The sequence below is a fragment of the Megalops cyprinoides genome, chromosome 8 (assembly GCF_013368585.1).
Source record: "Megalops cyprinoides isolate fMegCyp1 chromosome 8, fMegCyp1.pri, whole genome shotgun sequence".
NCBI lineage: Eukaryota > Metazoa > Chordata > Actinopteri > Elopiformes > Megalopidae > Megalops > Megalops cyprinoides.
In genome coordinates, this window is record NC_050590.1 from 3,600,575 (window position 1) to 3,620,014 (window position 19,440).

At 42.3% G+C, this 19,440-nt stretch overlaps 1 protein-coding gene across 1 annotated transcript in view; it reads left to right on the plus strand.

The window, feature by feature from the left end:
- Positions 1–5,867: 5,867 nt before the first annotated feature.
- Positions 5,868–19,440, plus strand: part of LOC118782281 (ras-specific guanine nucleotide-releasing factor 1-like) — a 43,754-nt gene continuing 30,181 nt past the window's right edge. The window contains exons 1-2 of the mRNA XM_036535589.1: positions 5,868–6,143; positions 18,801–18,907. Coding sequence (XP_036391482.1) covers positions 5,868–6,143; positions 18,801–18,907 — 383 coding nt within the window. The remainder of the gene's footprint in view (positions 6,144–18,800; positions 18,908–19,440) is intronic.

The following is a 19,440-nucleotide window of genomic DNA, read 5'->3' on the forward strand; positions in this document are numbered from 1 at the left end:
AGGAGACACACATGGGCAGTGGACTGCTTATCTCGGCCTAGCTTGTTTGATGAAAATAAGGAACCTGGAACTGGCCATCAAACATACCAAAACCTCCTCGCAAACCTTATTGTTTAAACATGATTTGTTGGTGTGGAAACTGTTGTACTGAGCACTTTACAGTAGTTATTCCTCCTGCAGTCAGTGTTCCCAGTGGGTGTATCCCATGCGCTCCCTGTCTCTGCTTTTTGGACATCCACTTCCACGCCAAACTCCCACCTGCTCCACACAGAGGTGGATATGCTGACAGGTGTGCGGGAATCACATGACCCAATCAGGGGCCCTCTGTTTCAACCCTGATGCAGTGGCAACCTGCTAGAGAGGCTAACCAATTGACATCCCAGCCTCTGATTCCCAGCTGGAGATGGAGACCACAAAGTTGAAATTGTTCACAGGAGTGATTATATTTCGGCTCACACATGGGAGCCAAAGTGCAAATATTGCACCAATGACATGAGAATGCACACAGAACAGAGCTTTGTGTGAAAGTTACTCTCAACTCCTTCACAATATGCAGAGCTCACAGCTCTTGGAACTGAAACAGTGCAAGCACATTGTTTCTAGGCTTTTGCAGATTTTTACATTTACTTTCCCTTACATTTCCTTCTGATGTCGTTTCTTAAATCCCACTGTCTGCTTCGTCTGAAGTTGTCATCTCATTTAAATGATGATTTCCAGAAAGTGAGACATTTGTTTTGTTTCAAAATAGCAATTAAGGCACTCATTTATGATGAAAAAAAAAAACGCCCTCACGTGTAAACTTTGAGAGTTCAGTCCATGATTTTGAATCGCTCCGCTCCGCTGCCTGGCGGTACGTGGCACGGGGAAGTGCCTCGTGGCGTGAGATGAAAGAGGAGAGCCTCGCACGGAGGACGAAAGGTCGGGGGGGTCACGGGCAAGGGGGGGTGGGGGGATGCCCGCGAGCTTGTTCAGTTCCTCCAGAACATTGGTGTAGCAGGAGGTGGGCGTCAGGGAAGCGGGAGTCCTCTCAAGGACAAATGTCATTTGCTGGGGGGGGGACAACAACGGACATTGTATGAAGTTATTCACAGACCTGCGAGAGTCCTCCATCTTTTCTGCATGCTGCACATGATGTCCTTGACTCTGAATGGATGATAAATACAGAGGCGGCAATAGCAAAAGAAAAACAAACAGGAAAGGGAAAAAAAAAACAGGAAATGTCACTGAGGAATGTTCACGGTACCATTGCCAGTACACAACTGGGAACGGAACTTTTATGTAATCAGACTCAAAACAAAAGCAAAAAGATGACGTCATTTAGTCCCATAAAAGGCTTTGAGGTATTATCGATGCAGTGTTGCCAGCCTATGCTAAATGGCTGAAATGAGATTTGGCAGCAGAGGATGAACACTAAGAAATAGCAGCCTCTATAGTATATCACATATCCCGCGATATCAACAGTTCAATCTTTATCTTTATTTTTCCATCTAATGATTTCATGACAAGCATACTTCCAATGAGATTTACTCTTTTTCAATACACTTTCCATTATCAACTTTCATGCAACGTGTTTTAGCTATGATTCGACTATCTCTAATGAACAGATGTGAAACACCTATTTATCATTACAATCATGGGTCAGACAGGTAGAAAATGGCAATGATTCTATTGTGAAAAGATCACCTACAGGCATTTATTTATTCATTGCTTAAAATTGTGTATTTCAGAAAATGGCAACATTGTAATTCTTTATCATGTTGTCATTGTCTGGATAAAAACGGTTTGATGAATTTCCATAATCGACATTTCCATAATTCATTGATAGCTTCTGACAGTGATGAAAAGGTTCCACTACTTTGCACTGTATTTTTACAAAAAGAAAAAGGTGATATTAGATCATTTTGTAATAATTTTGACTGGAGCTGCATTAGCAAAATTTTATGATGAAATTAAACACAAAGACAACAGACTTAAAGCAGAGTGCTTCAGTTTTTCCGGTTAATTTCCTACACTGTAGTACTGTGACAGTAATCTCTCACTTTTAATCTCTGAAAAAATTCTGTTCGTATTTTTCTAACTCTTCTCATCAGTAGTGTTAGTTTACACCGCCCAATGCAATTTACACAAACAAGTTAGGGTCAGTCTGCTTCAACAACCAAGAAACAACCAAAGTTGTTTGGTTGGCTGGATGGAGAGAACCTCTGAACCAATTGTATCACTTGCTTACTTCCCTGCCACACAAACTCAGCTTGTGCAAGGGCAGGTCCACTTTTTTCTATATCCATATGGATGGTTTATTTAATCATTCGTCTCCACAACATGGACATCCTGGTAAATTACAGATCAGTGGATCTCCACAAAGGGCCAGAATCTGCAGACAATTTCAAAATAATCAAAAATAATCAAAATAGCCGCATTGCGATACGGAGCAGGGGCTTCTCACCGAAGGGTTGCCGGTTCAATTCCCTGCTAGGGCACTGCTGTTGTACCCTAGGGCAAGGTACTTAACCCACAACTGCCTCAGTAAATATCCAGCTGTGTTGATGGATAACATAAAAAATGTAACCTATGTAAGTCAATTTGGAATGACAAATGTTGCAATTACATTACAACATTACAACATTACGATTACAAATTGCTATTACATTATTATGAAATAACAATAATGTAATTACCCTGTAAATACCGGGACTACACTAAACAACCCAGAGAGAGAGAGAGAGAGAGAGAGAGAGAGAGAGAGTCAGTTGCAAAGGGCCCGATGTTTGCTACAGTGTGGTGCTTGCCTACGTAGCACAGCTGATCTCCTCTGTAAATGTTCATGGTGCAGTCAGGAGTCATTGGGCCGGATAAGCCCTCCTTGCTTGGGTGTGTGTATGTGTGTGTGTGTGTGTGGGGGGGGGGGGTGTCCCGGAACGACGGTTGAGTGGATATTAGCATTAATAGACTCCGAGGGAGGCTACTGCCTGAGTGTTGTGAGCAGGATTTCAGGCAGAGGGCCTCCAGCTCGTGGCATCCGGTGCACGGAGGGGAAAATTGATTTTCTTTTACTCTACTGGAATTAGCACTTTTCTCTGTAACAAACCAAATGCTACATTATCACTGACTACAAGGGCAGCCCTGAATAACAAGTGTGCTGTGTGCGCACTGAATATTCACCGGTGGACTTCTGCTGCCGGTGCTTGGTAGGGTAGACAATTTTACCTTGCAAAGCCTTATTTATAGGATGTGTGCACTCAAAATTCACAATTCATGGATATTGCAGTTTTTTTTTTTCTATTTTGGATTCTCTGCCATCTCAATAAAATTACTAAAAGAAAAATTAATGCAAACTAACCTGACCCATTTAATTTGATTGATAAGAACTCATTCAGGGCACATTATAAACTATCCACAATATGTTTTAAAATAAATATTCTTTGCAGCTCCACTTTGGAAAAGAGTACCTGTGTTCAGACGTTCTCGGGTGTAGGTCTACAGTACAAAGGTTCTCGATAATTACACAGTCTCCCATCGGATCTATTCTGAAAAGAAAAGTCAAGGAGGGCTCACGCTCTCCACAAGCAGTGACATCTCACTGTGCTCCAGGTCAGCGAGGCACATTTACGGGGAGTGGCTTGAGAATAGGGGTACACAGGCAGCAACGGAACACGGGAGAAAAACGGAAGGACCGAACTAACGCGGTACCACTTACGTGTTTGTCCTGTTGTTCAAATGATTTGTCACGGATTAATACCGTAACATAATAGATCATATTCAACTGAAAATTAGCTACAGACCGAACAATCCCATGACTGACAGATGGCTTTTCAATCAATCCATCAATCAAACTGTAATCCTTATAGCGCATATTTATAATAGCATACAGTCGCATCTCTATCTTGTATTTATATACATCACCTGCGCCAAAGGCGCACGTTATAATTGGTTGAAGTGTTTTAATTTTGGGCTATAATTTGGGGTATAATTTTCCTCACAATCGCGTTGTGGATTCATTATCAATTTTCAATATCTGTATGCTGTATTAAGGAGCATTGTTTAAATTTTATCACGTTGTGATTAGTTGAGTAATACGTTCCAGCCAGGAGATGCATGGTTCGATCAAAGCCCCTGAAGCTGAGGAAAAAAAAAATTGTCAAGATCTGTATGCGGTGGCTTGTTCAGTTCAGTGTACACTCCACTGGAAAAGCGCACACGCTGTTGCAAAGCCGTAAAGGTCTATTCGGAGTGATTTATAATAGCTCAATAGACTACTTTAGCAAAAACTGACACTTTGAAAACACGGCACAGAGTGTGAATATTCGAAAAAGAATGAATTAATTCTTACCCAATTTCAGTCTCTGGCTTTGGAAACCAGTTTATGCGGCGCTCTAAGATTTCCGATGAGATACATCTACATTACATTTACATTTCTTCATTTGGCAGATGCTTTCATCCAAAGCGATTTACAAGTGAGGCAGAGTACAACCCAAGCAAAAAACCATATGGAGTCAACAATATTAGAAGCGCAGCATGACCAGGTTTCAATGGTTGGCCAGATGAGGTACAAGCTAGCTGCTAGAGATAACGAGTGCGTTAAATCATTCGATTATTATTAACTCTGCATATATATATGGACGATTGGTTATAAATCATGGCAATATCCCAAACGCTACCAAATAAGCTGATAAAACACCTTTGTCCGTGGTCCATACGTACATAAGTAAGAAATAAAATTATGTACATAGTTATTTAAAAAGTATATACTGTGTACAGTTTATGTTTCGGAGGAACGGGTATGTTCGAAAATAACTGAAGTCAGACATTGTTGATATAACTGACAAAAAAGATGAAACTGAAGTCGGTGCATTGAAAAGTTAGTTCAGCGATTATGTACAATAGGGGAAAGAGGCTGACTGAATGTAGCTACAACCACATAACAGGGCAAAACAGAGCGATTATTTCCAATTATGGACAAATCCAAAATTAGCTATGTCTTACACAAATTCATTGGCGCAGTGACTAAACACTAGACCAAGTGACTAAAACCTACCACACTACGCCAAGTTCTAAGAAAGCTGACTAATAACGACGGTTAACAGAGGCACAACCGCACCTCGGCAAGCAGAGCCAGTTCTTCTGTACATAATTAAGTCATTTAACAGCTACACAAATCACCAAATCTAACACACCCTTGGATAAAAAAAAACAATATAACAGCACTAAGGAAAATAATTACAATTGTGATATAAAAAAGCTTTCTCGGGGGAAAAGCTTCAGAGTATTTTAGCGACTTTCGCTGCTTGCCAGTAAGCGTATTTTTTAATATCCACAAATCATTTCAAATAAAAATTCCCACAAATAATTTTATGAAAATGAAATTAACTGTCAAGAAAAATGAACGTATTTAAAAAAAAATTACCTAGTTTTCAACACACCACTTTGTGCTGGTTCTGCTTTCTCTGTCCAAGGTTCTGAAATGTGATTTTGTTTCATTCCCCCAAGGACAAGTCACGTGACCGCACTGCCACAGCACGGCGCGCTCTGGAGTCTGTATACTTTCACGTGAGAGCGCGACAAACCACTCAGTGCACATTTCTCCTCGCGGGAGAAAGGTCCTCTTTAGATTTGACTAGAATGCATTTTCGCTGCCAGTATGGCATGTCGAGCTTAAGAATGGTTCCATGATTATATTTAAGATGGTAAAGTCGTGTTTTTCTTTTTCCGTATCTTCTTTTTACGCCAAGGCAGCAGCGTGACTGCAGCGAATGGGCATAGCGGGCTTTAGTTCGTTCCTGATCAAGAAAGTGCACGACTGTTTGGGGGTCTGGCACTGAGAAGATGTAAGGAACCAGCAAGCTGTTTTCCCCGGTGGCCTCATAACAAAAATGCAGAAAGGAATTCGACTCAATGATGGCCATGTCACCTACCTGGGTCTTTTGGCAAAGAAGGACGGCACGAGGCGAGGCTGTTTGAGCAAAAAGAGCTCAGACAACACAAAATGGCACACCAAGTGGTTCGCTTTGCTGCAGAACATGCTGTTTTATTTCGAAAACGAGTCCAGCTCTCGGCCTTCGGGATTATACCTGTTGGAAGGTTGCGTTTGTGACAGGGCACCGTCACCAAAGCCCTCTCTGTCGGCTAAGGAATGTTTGGAAAAACAGGTAGGTCCTAAAATGAAATGAGGTGTCTTGTCGAAGTTTCCTTTTTAAATTGAGTGTAAGTTTACAGGGTACCTTTTTGGGCGGGGGGCGCTTGGTAATAGACGGAAGATGGTAAACGCTGACAAACGAATATTCCACTTGAAATATCCACTGCCGGAGAGTCAAAAGCGCGTATCACCTGGTACATGAAATGTAGCGAGAATGCAGCCAGCTCAGCGGAAAAACGTATTGAAACGGGTTACAGACACGACTTCGTTTTGAGATGTAACTAGAGTGCTTATAAGTCCACATAGTTCTGATGAGCATTCCGCGTGGTTTTAATGGAAAATTGAAATCTGTACAAGGTCTACTTTCCTGTTTTCCTCGACGATTCTTGCATCAGGACTGTGAAATTACACCGCCGTGCAGATTCACAGTGTACAGTATATCGTTATGTAATGTAAGCATTCGATGGATTGATTAATCGCAACGTGGCACTTAATTTAATGTTACAAATATGCTCATTAACAAAGAGTCATTGACATCCCTTTTCAAAATCGTTATACTGATTTTAAAACGAATTTCAATACATTCGGTGGACGTTTCTGTAGATATCCTTTAAATACATAACACGTATTTTCAGACCTGCAAAGGCCCTGATGAAAATGCCCAAGTCAGTAATCTAGGTTTTGGATGGATAATTTGTCTAAAACACAACATTACTTTGCTCATTAACTGCCAAGTTGCAATGTTTCGAGAGATTGTTTTCTCATTTCCTGCGAGGGACAAACTGCGCTAAATAGAACGGCTTGTAAAACGTCGACTTCGCCATCTTGCGGACCACAGGTGTAGTGCCATTGTCTGTTTGACGTATTGATTTAATTCAGCGTGCTGATATTAATAGCATCTTACCTCGGCAACCGCGTCTGCCCGTAATTTTTAATCACAAGTGGCTAAATTCTATTATTTTTTGTTTACATGCATATTGTTCTGATGAACAAAAATAATAATTTGCCATTGAAATTTGTTACATTTCCAATAAAGGGGGTTTTAGATTCTTTTGGATGAAAGACACTATAAAAATGCAAGTCATTACCTATGCCATGAAGAAAGAAGAAAATAATAATCTCACCTCGATGTGAGAAAACTTCGAGATATAGAAATTCAATCTGCAAATTGATAAGATGCAGTTTGTGTAACGGCTATTCCATTTAAAAACGTTGTTAGAAGTCATATAGCCTACATTTATGTAAATTTGAAGTAAACTTTTATTTTCTCTTTTATTGTTATACAGTTTCATTTATGCATCTTTATATACATGGTACAATCAGGTACTGTATAGCTTACTTTGATATAAACCGTTAGCCTGAAAAGCAGTTTTTTTACCTTTTCCCCCTGCAAAGTTAGTATGGTAAATGGGTATCTGCAATCTGTCAATCTGCAGTCTTCAAAACTGAACAGGTGTTGTGAGTCTATAAAAACAAGAAGCTCTATAAAACTCATATATAAGTATAAATAAATTCTGCACTCGAGGATCGACAGACGGACGGGGCACCCAGGACCTCCCGCTCGGACAGCACTCCATATTTGTATTGACCGTTTTTGCACGGAGAGAAGAAACAGCGCAGGTTTTGTTTGAGAGCACGCTGAGGTTCCCTTAACGTTCGTGCTTTTTTAGCCGCACAAACTGTGCAGCTGTGATTCAGCGCGAGACGAGGTCTTTGCTGTGAACAGACGCGCCCGCTCCGGTACAGTGGGGTTCAGCGGTGTCTGCCGCTGTACAGTTCCAGTCTCCCTCTAAAACATGAAAGCCGCCGCACGCGTGGTACATTCGGGACACACTGGCAGTTACACTGGATTAAGGAAGCCTGCTGAGGCGATTCAAGGCTCAGAGCTTTCAGGTTTGCTCTATACGTGTAGCAACCCGCACAGTAATGGCAATGGAACCCTTGAGCTTGCATTAGGTTTTTTTTTCTTTCTTTCAGGGGAACTACACTTAAATGAAATGCAAGGAAACGGCTCTCATTAGAAAGAGTATTCCACTCTGAGAGCACACTAAAGTCGGTGCATTTGTAAAGGAACAAGAGAAAATCTTTCATATGGGTAGGAGATCAAGCAGTAACATAACAAGTACCTTGCTTTCATTAATGACTAAAAAGGGAGCCTTTTTTCAGTCAGGGGTGATTCCTGTAACAGGTAGGAGCCTGCACGGGGGACACAGACCTGTCTGTAGGACTGTCCTGGGTGTGCAGGCAGCCATCGGGCAAATCTGAGTGTGAGAGTGTAAGCATGTCTCAGACACATGTGTGTGTACACCAGGAGTGTGTGTGTGTGTGTGTTTCTGTGTGAATGTGTGTGTGCGTGTGCATTTTTGTGTGTGAGTGTGCATTTGTGTGTATGTGAGCATGTGTGTTTGTGTGTGTGTGTGTGTGTATGCGTGTGTGTGCATGTGTGTTTGTGTGTGTGTGTGTTTGCATGTGCGTTTTTGTATGTGAGTATGCATTTGTGTGTGCGTGTGTGTGTGTGCATGTGTGTTTGTGTGTGTGTGCGTGTGTGTGTTGTGTTTGTTGTGTGTGTCGTGTGTTGGGGGGGGGGGGGGGGGGGAGGCTTCGGTCTGCCCCTCACCTGTTGCACAGCCCAGCGCTGAGCGGGTGGGTGAGAGTAGGCTGCGATTGGTTGCAGGGTGGTGGTGGGCACACTAGCCCGCTTCCCTCTCTTCCTGTGTTTCAGGGTGGCAGGTGGCAGGCTGAGAGAGTGTGGAGGGGTGGGGATGGGGGGAGGGGGGGATTGTTTGGCCAGCGAGGCCAAGGATGGAGGAGATATCCCAGCCAATCAGCTGGCAGCGTGTGGGCTGGAGGGCTGTCAGCATTCTAATTAAAAGAGAGTCAGAAACTCTTCATCCTCTCATTGATAGATCCCCTCTTCTAATTGATAAATGGAATAGAAACTCCAGCATTCCCACCCCCACTCCCTCCCTCTACCCCCCCCCCCCACACCAATGATCTCTGTATTTTGTAACAATTACTCTGTGTGTGTGAGAGAGTTTGAGTTATTTGTATGCAGTCTGTATGGTATGGTAAAAATAGTGTTCAAAGCAGAAACAGGGTAAGTTGATTATTCCTGTGTGATTATTTTTAACTGCTTTTTACTTATGAACTGCATTTAGGGCACACGTTCAATTATATTTTGTTTCTCTTATAAATATTAGGTTATTTAGTTAAATAGTTTTTACTGCGTCACACTTGTTTGTAATTTGTGTAAGTCTCTTGTCCAGGTAGTGATGTCAGATATTACTTTTCAGCTCCATTGATTGAAGAATAAGCTCACATGAAATTAATAGGTATTACATCATCAAATACATTATTCAGCTTAAAATTCTTACTTTATGTGCTATTGTGCTGGATTCAGGACAAAACTGATGTCAGTTTGTGCCATCCAGTCCCACAGAAGGAGAACTGTGTGTGAAGGGAGAGCTTGTTACTATATGTAAATCCACCCCGGGGGAGTGCTGCACCCTGGTATTCTTTCAGAAGTGCTTCCGTATTGACAAATGCAACCGAAGACCAAGACAATAATAGCAAGACTGAAAGCAAGTCAAAATCACTTTGCAAAAAGGAACCGATGGATAACATCTGAAATGACAGCGTCTGATGTGGCCTGCTCCAACAGATTCATTTCAACATGGGCTGCAGTGAGTTTCGGAGTCCTTCGGCTGGTCAGTGCATTCCCCACGTTGTTGATGTGTGACACTGCTCTGTGAGAACATAATGTGCTTCAAAGTAAGTGTGTGTGTGTGTGTGTGCGTGCCTGCGTGCGTGCTTGTGTACATGTCTGTGTCTTTTTTTTCAGTTAGTGGTTGTCGGACAGCGACTCCTTCTTTGTGCTAAAGTGGTCTGCATGTGTGCTCCTCTCTGTGGTCACCTGTGTGCACGCCTGGACCAGGTGTCCCAGGTGGGGTCAGGGTCGGCCAGTGATCTATTTTACTCCTTGTCCTCGCTGTGACCTTTTCACCTTCTCTTGTTTGTTGTGTTTACATTTCCCAGTGCTCTTGAGTTATTGTATTTTAATGTTAATGTTCAGAATCATAGACCCCCGGTGTGGACATGCTTTGACGTGGTTTGAGTATTATAAGGTTTTAAAATGGGTATTACTCCCAGCATGTGCCAATACGAAGAAAGGCTGAACGCACTCTTACTGCATGCTCTCTTTCTTGTGGGATGGAAGTTCAGCATGCCAAAAAGGGTGTCGCACTTAACTGTGAGAAGCGGAGCTCTGGGGCAATTCGACATAGCAGCCAAGGAGAGAAAATTACATCAAAGACCCAGTATAAGTAGCAGCTGAGAGGGTAGGCTCAATATTTTACACTGAGCCTGTGTCCCAGGTGAGCAAGTGAAGTGTAGGTGAGAGAGTCCACACTGTATGCAGTGTCATATAATTACATACTTACCAATAGAGTGGAAGAGTTTAAACAGGGATACACTCCACTGTTGTCTTTTTTCATTCTAGCACCATGGCTCATTCCAGAACGAAGTGCATGTTAAAAAAAAATAAATAAAAAATGATTATTATTAATAATAATAATAATAATATTAATAACAAACATGAAACCATGGAAACGGCAGAAGTGGTGGCCTCTGGAAATCACGCTAGGGTCGTAATGTTAACGATGTTGATGCAGCTACACAAAAATCTGAAAGTGGGTTTTAACAGTGCCCTTTTTTAAAAAAATTGTGTCCTCTTCTGGGGGACTGCACAGAGGTACCAATGTCAGCGTGATGGAAATAACTTAAATTCAAGAAAGAAAAAAAAACATCTGAAAGACCATTTTAACACAAGACTTCTGTTGCCATGATTTTTTCAGTATTAGCAGTCCATCAATGTAAATCATAGACTGTTTATAATTAATATAGAGCAGCTGGCTGTACATTCTGTAAATTCAGCTTGATTGCAAAAACACTGTTCAGTGGAATAAAATGTTTTGTTTTTCTAACTCTTGAGAAATGCCACTGGATAACCAGATGATTAACATTTACTGATGATTTATGATTCACATTCTTATGATTCAGCCTTGAAATCCAGCTGCAAATTCATCTGCCACAATTAAATTTCATTGGACATTAACAATTTAATTAAAATGTAGACTCAACACATCCAGAAGTTATACCCCCTGCACTATGTCACCAGAATTCCAATCACCACAACTTCTCGTGTTCAACATATGTTACATTACATTGTTTAGCAGATACTCTTATCCAGAGAGACTTACATAGGTTACAGTTTTTACAGAGGCATATTTACCAAGGCAATTCTGGGTTAACTACCCTGTCCAAGGGTACAACAGCAGTGTCCCAGCAGGGATTTGAACCAGCAACCTTTCAGTTACAACCCAGGGCCTTACCACTATGCTACGCTGCTGACAATATCAACTGCGTTGTGCTAAATTTTGAAAATTCAACCACTGTTGAAGATAAATCTGTTCTGATTTGCTGTCTGGATATGAATATTCATGGTGGCATGGCCAAAGACAGTGGATCAATAGCAGACACGCCAGCAACCACAACAGCAAGCACGCATCACAGACTGAGCCAGCATCTCCTATTTATAACTGGAACTTCTTAGATGTGGAAGCATGGAGGACAGAAGGATTGGAAAGCTGACAGGCTCCTGTCTAATGGTCTCTGCAGGAACTCCTCAGCTGAACCAGGAAGGAGTGCCGTGTGTAGTCTCTGATGTGTATTATCCACTGCCAAACAGAACGTCAACGTGGTGATAGTCTCTGATACGTTGTAAATGTGAGAGAAAAACAAAAAAAAAAATCAATAACCAAGCGTGCATTGTTCAATTGCTGTGAATGCCGCTTTCGCTGCCTTCTTCGCCCCTTAGTGTTAAATTGTTGATGTTGCCGTTGCCTAGGAGGAGCCACTGTATCACAAGGGACTCCGCTGTTTCCTAGGGCCGCTTCCTCAAATCCTTGCCAGAAATCCAGACAATTAGAAGCTGCAGTGCAGTATTGTAACACTCTGTAACACACTGTAACAGTATTGAGTGTGTGCGTGTGCGTGTGTGTGTGTGTGTGTGTGTGTGTGCGCGTGTGCGTGTGCGTGTGTGTGTGTGTGTGTATGCGTGTGTGTGTGTGTGTGTGTGTGTGTGCATGTATGCGTGTGTGTGTGAGAGAGAGAGAGTGTGTGCATGTGTGTATATGTGTGTGTGAGTGTGTGTATATGTGTGTGTATGAGTGTGCATGTGTGTGCATGTGAGTGTGTGTGTCTGTGTGTGTGAGTGAGTGTATATGTGTGAGTATGTCCATCATGAGCAGAATGTAATCAGTCTGTGAGAGATGGGCATGATGCATGAGTCATTGAGCACCTTGCCTGTGACACAGGTCTATGTCTGCAGACTCTGTGATCAGTACCTATGACAGGCCTGGAGACAAGGGAAAGAACAGGACACAAAGCCAACAGATGCCTCTCCAGCAGGTGTTTTCTTTCCTAAAACAGAAAAGATGGTGTCGGTGTGTGTGTGTGTGTGTGAGATATATATATATATATATATATATATATATATATATATATATCTCCCCCCTCATTCAGGGACTGAGTGTTCTACTTTTTAAATGTATTTATTCCCTATTTAAAAATAACTACGTTTGAGCCTGGAGTTACTATGGCAACCCCTATTTGCATCTGAAGAAGTAACATGGCAGGGACAATGAATGTGCGATTAGGCTACGCCTCGTGCCTCGTTTATTAACGCAAATGCGATTTAGGTCAAATTTGTTCTAAATTTGTTCCCTTGCAGTACCTTGAAGGGGTCATTGCTTGTTTGGACCGGCGGGGGTGTGTGTGTGGGGGGGGGACAACAGAGCCAAACAACAGCTGTGTTTCAAGACATTCATGTAATGATGAAGCAAGTAAGCTTTTGTATATTTTGTTGTATTCAGTACCGTCTGGGGGTTCTAATTCAAGTGTATGGAGCTTCTGTGTTGACAGATTCAATGACAACCAGTCTGAGGTAAAAATAAATACATGCAGACAGACTCGAATACATACATGAGCAGCTGCTGCCTCCTGTGTGAACAGATACTCGCCTCTCTTTCCCCTAATCAGGATTTTCATGGAAAGCGCATTTGCTTAAGGAAAGCAACCCCCTAAAATGCTATCAATGCTAAAGCTACAGGAAGTTTGCTTGGGCAGCTAAGTGTTGATGCAGGGTGCCTTGTGTGCTCTTTCAGAGAAGCGGAACAGAAGCGTGGTCCATTTCCTCTCAGAGCCACAGTACGAAAATCTCCTCTCAGGAGCCATTCTAGTGGAGAGGAGAGCGTGTAGGGAAGTGGGGAAGGGAACACAGATAAAGAACTGCAGAACCGCACAGAGAATGGAGCGTCGAAGGAAGGATCTTGCTGCTTATCCTAAGATAATGACACTGGGTAGGGATGTCTGTCTTAACCTGGCCACATATGACCCTTTATGTGAGTATCTAGTAAATAATGTCCAAATTTTCCAGGTTTATCAGAGATACAGTTAAAAAGATTGAAAGAATTGTGTTTCTCTTTGACATAAATCTACCCCATCCTGTTTTTCCTAAGCCAGTGCTATAAAAAAATATCTGAAAATTCTAGGGCTGCCCCATCTGTCAGAGACTGAGACTGTCGACTGAGATTCTTCAAGTCGAGCAATGGGTTTTTTTTTTTTTTTTTGGTCAGTCAGTGTGCATTACAATGATAGTATAAACAGATAGAAGCTTACAAAAAATGCACAGGGATAACATTTCAATGAGGAATTATAAGGAATCATAAATATATTTTATATTCTAGCAGGGCTAGCTGGCGCGCTTGCTAAAAAAAATCCACGTGACAACATGCGCTGGTGGTTAACTGATGAGAGAAGCTGAAACCTGAGGTGGAGTGGTTGGTAAACTAGGCTAGCTATAACCATGTCTCAGAAGAAGTCTAAAGTATGGCGGTATTTCGAACTTTTGAAGGACAAACCTAACAAAGTTAAATGCAAACTCTGTATGCAAAAATTTGCTTATCATTCATCAACATTGAACATGGCAAACCACTTGAAATGGGTAAGTTGCATAGCTAGGCGGCCATTCATGCAGATTTACTATACATATAGCCTAACATAGGCAATAAGTCTATTTACAAGGCTAATTTAACCCTTTTGCACATAACTTATTTTTTATGCTATGTAGCCCGCATGTTGCATTACATGGTTGGTTATGTTTTCATTAGCGTTATTAAGCTTCTCATAGTTTTCAGTTAGCATTTGCTATATTTTTAATGTTAAATTGCTGTTTCCTCAAAGCTAAAATTAGCTAGAATTTTTCCAATCTAGTTTTCTAATCACACCGGTTTTAGCATACGCGCTAAACAGCTAATCACACCGGTGTGACCGTACGCGTGAAAGGGTTAAATGCTCAAAAATATGTTCCCATGACTCTGTTGCATTTGACTATGATAATGTGGTCGAAATCATCACTGAAACTCATGCCAGTGGATTTTCTGATTGCCAGATAGTCTTTATGGAAAAAAAGGAACGAATAGTTGAATCTTCATATTGAACAGCCAAATCCGATTTGACTGACAAAATTCTGAGTCGGGTAAAGCCCTATAAAACTTCCATGAGATATGGGAGATATTGAGATGTGGCTACTGGATGTTGAGATATGGCAAATGTCATACATGTCACATAGACATACAGTACTAATTTTGTGAATTATTTTACTCTGATTAAAATTTATGCTCTGAATAATGCCACACCATCTGCCACCATCTCTAGTCTCTCGCCATGTAATCAGATAGAATGCATACACCACTGGGTACAATGAGCACAGGAATTACATTTCTTACATTAGTGGCAGTTCCTCTCAAACTGATTGGCAGCCACGCGTCATTGCATCTACCCAGTTCACCTTACGTTGGATGGTCACGGTACTTAAAACACATGGATCTATTTCAGCGTGTCACATCACCCTTTGGTTGGGTGCGGAGTGTCATATAGTAGCATTATGGCCCAGGTAAAATGCATAAACGCAGCGATTTGACACGTCTGATTCCACGTGACTCAGCGATAAGCCCAGGACATAAAGCCTAGTGTTAAGGAGCTGTTTAAACAGGTCAATCACCTTTCCCTTATACAGAGATGAGAGACGGGAAGGACCGGCAAACATGCGGCTGCCGGTGGAAAAGGATTTCCTTTTTTTTTACGGGAGGATGAATTCAGATGAAGACAAAGGTGGAAATATATTGAGCAGTGAATAATGACGGTAGATGTGTTTATGGGCGAGGGACCCGTCTGCGCGGCAAAGATTACGACAGGTTCTCACCCAGCGTTGCCAGTGTACACCAGACAAGTGACATTTTTCACCCAGATGCAGACTCCTGTGCGTGTGAGCAGAGAGCAGATAAATCGTTTATACTGAGGTCTACGCAGGGCCTCCTGTGACCTTTTTGCAAAGGCCTGGAAATGTTGGGTAGGAAAATAAAACTACAGACAACGTGTTCCTTTAACCTGTACATGTGTAATTCGCTCTCTCCCCACCCATTATACAGTAGATATGCTTTCTGGTCATTTCCCTTGTTACATGATTTATACCATTACAGTGTCAAATATGGTTGAGCAAGGGGGAAGGAAATGAAGCGAAATTAGGGCAAACTGAGGGAAGGACTAATTGATTTTTTTTATCTGTTGGATCTTAATCTAGCAGATAAATTCTGCATATTGTATTGTAATTTCCTGTTTTGCCTTTCAATCACAAAGGAGTAGCTATGTTTCAGTCTATGGTGTTAAAGCACCCAACCCCCAAACCCCCTCTCAAACACACACACACACACACACACACACAGCAACACTTGCCCTACAGGAGCTTAGAAGTGAAAATGGCAAACGAATGACACAAAAGATGAAAACCTGAAACCTAAGTACTCAGACGGTGCGCCTCTTCATATCTCAGATTCATATGTTCCTAATTCTTGGCATTTGAAATGATATTAAAATTGGTTAAAAGTCATGCCTGGATTTAATAAAAACTGCAATGTCATCTCAAAGAAATGTGCTCTTTTAAGTAAAGAACACAAACCCTCCAGGATTAATATGCCACTATATTACAGTAATGTTATCCGTGGATTCAATATTCAATCAAATTCTGAAGCAAACTTAAAGTTGCCTGGCAGTAATACATCACTGGATGAATATGGCAAGTTTTTTAACTTTCTTTTTTTAATGGAAATGGTTTGGTACTTTTGATTTGTGCATGTTAGGAATCTGCTTTACAGCTTTCCAGTTTTTAGGAGTTACGCATGTGACAGTAGACTTTAGGGAGTCCGTGAGCTTCTTCATTTGACCATGATTTCCCACTAGGTTTCATGGGTGCCTGTGGGGCATTCCTCATTGGAGATTCCAGTGAGAAGGGCTCAAGCCCTCTGATTGCAAAAGGTATTTGTTTGTCTCTGTAGAGGGACTTCTGCACCCACACTTTTCCATCACAGGTTAAATATAACACACACGGATGCTGTCATTTTTCTCCCTCCAGTGTTTCATTCGTACCTGAGATAACCACCTGTGCCTCCATAGCAGGTTCCCCTGTGACGGAGAGCAGGAGACAACAGTACACACACTCTCAGATGGCGCCCCCAATGCAAATACACACACACACGTACATTCATACATACACAGACACATACAGGCACATGCACATACACGCACACACACACACACACACACACACACACACACACACACACACACACACAGACACACACACGTACACTCACACACACACACACACACACACACACACACACACACACATACAGGCACATGGACATATGCACACACACAGAAACACACACACGTACACTCACACACACACACACACACACACACACACACACACACACACACACACACACACATACAGGCACATGGACATACGCACACACACAACACACACACACATGCAATAGGATTTTGCTGATGAAATAATGAGGTTTGACTGCCCTGGCTGCTCCCAGGGCTCCTCAGTGACCTATTTATTGGAAAGCCCTTCGATGGCCCTCCACTCCATAGCTGCTACTCCATCCCATGAGAGGGGTCTGCTATGTCTGTGTGTGTGTATGTGTGTGTGTGTGCACGTGCCTGCGTGCGTGCGCGTGTGTGTGCGTGTGTACATATGTAAATGTGTGTGTGTGTAATAGCGTAAACATGTTCGCCTATGAAATGTATGAAGTGAGCTCACTCTACACTGTAAGGGTTTTTTTTGTGTTGTACTCTGTGCTGAAACACTTCATTTAGCAAGAAAAGCAATGAGCCACAGGAAAGAATAATTTGCCTCTTTGGCCATTGTTCTTCTGCATGATCTGATGACACCTGCACATATTTGGCCTCTGAATTAAAAAGCAAAACACTACGACCTGCACTCCCACTGATAGATCTACATACTGATTTCAGTCTAACTGTACCTTACACAAACCTCCCATGCAGCTTATCATACACAGCCCCCATGGAGGTGTGTACGTGTTCATGATGGAACAAGGTGGCATTCCCTGGCGCTCGTCGCTATGAGGAAGCAGGAAGCAGCTCAAACATGTGAGAGCACACAAGGACCTGCTGGGTGGGGGTGCCGGCATGGGGTTCAGAGCGGGGGGGTTGGTGGAGACAGCTGCAAGATGGAGCAGGCAGGAGGAAGCCCGACCACCAGCACAGAGAGGAGTTGCTAGGTAACAGGTAGCGTGTAGTTATGCAATGTGCTTCCGTCTCTTGCCTGTATGTCCCACCGCCTCCCCTCTCGGAAGGAGAACCCATCATGTGCTGGAGGAGGCCTTTTACAGCCAATGGGGGAGGAGACAGGGGACTGTGTACAGCCCACTGATGTCTGCTCCAGGAGATCTCTGCGTTTTCTCTTTTCATTTTCTGTTTCAGTCGATAAGCTAAATGTAGTGCTGAATGTTGAATGTTGCAGTGCATAATATTGACAGATAGTCTTTAGGGAGTGTTTGTGCAGAGCGTGTCTAAAACAACAATCTTTGGAGGTAGCTTGCTGAATGGTTTGTTTTTTCTTTGTATGAGATATGTTGCAGGTTGGTACGGAAAACACACTTGGTAAGGAAAAAATGCACCAATCAAAATGTCTATAGAAGCCATCAGAGAAGACAAGCACCAATCGGAATACTCAAAAGAATTCAGAGCACACCCAATTAGGAGGAGTACACCAATCAAAATGCCCAGAGAATTCACCTTAAGGACTGTTTTTGTAGTGTGTGCCACCTCATTTTAATGAAAACAGTGGAATGATGAATTGGAATTTTTAATAAATGAAATTTATTCAAGTTTTACCATACTGTTACTTTTCTGATTGTAATCTCCCACTAGTTTACTTGAAACTTCCAATAATTATTTGAAATTGAAATCTAGGGAACATTTTTGATTTCATATGCTGTACATGCTAGTCAAAGGACCTTGAAAACTAGAAAAGCAATGACTGTACTTTGGAGCCAGATAAATATGCTCGTAAATGTGTTTACTGTCAGAATTACCCTTGGTGTCTCTTAATGCAAGTCCGCCTGCCTGTGGTGAGCGGGTTACTGGGATCGTGCTGAATGAATGGCTGGATGTATGGTGTCTCCAGGCAACCGCAGTCTCACCTTTGATAAATCCTCTCTCTGTGTGTTCCCAGTACTACTTCACCGTCAGCTTCAACCACGACAACCAGAAGGCCCTGGAGCTGCGTTCAGAGGACGTGAAAGACTGTGACGACTGGGTGGCGGCAATAACACACGCCAGGTAAAGGGAAGACCTACTGTCTCTGTGCCCGACTGCAAGTCTGGCAGGCCCCTGCACAATCTCAGCGCTGCGTCTGCTGGTTAGGGGACAGGTTCTGACTAAATAATGTAATAATGTAAGTGCTGTGTTCTCGAGAAACACGTTTCACTTTACGCTACCTTACCGTGGCAAAAGGCGGTAACTGCCACACCAGTGATACCAAAAAAAAAAAGACATCAAGAGTTTTTTTTTTTTTTTTTTTGCGCATACTGCCAAAGTGACTCCCCTGTTTTTTGGTTGGCGTGTGGGTGAAATCACATCAGGAAACTCATATGCAACATAGATCAGGTTCTGTAGAGGCGATTCCAGGCAATAAATCAGTTTTCACAAAAATTGTAGTTACTGCCGTTTGCCTTTGTAGGCAGTACAGTGTACTCAAGGAACATGTTCCTCAGCATGGTCAGCTCAAGAAACATGTTCCTCTTTTTGATTTACTCAAGGAATGAGTTTCCCTTTACTGTCCACTGGAATAACACATTCTACCGTGTAGTCCC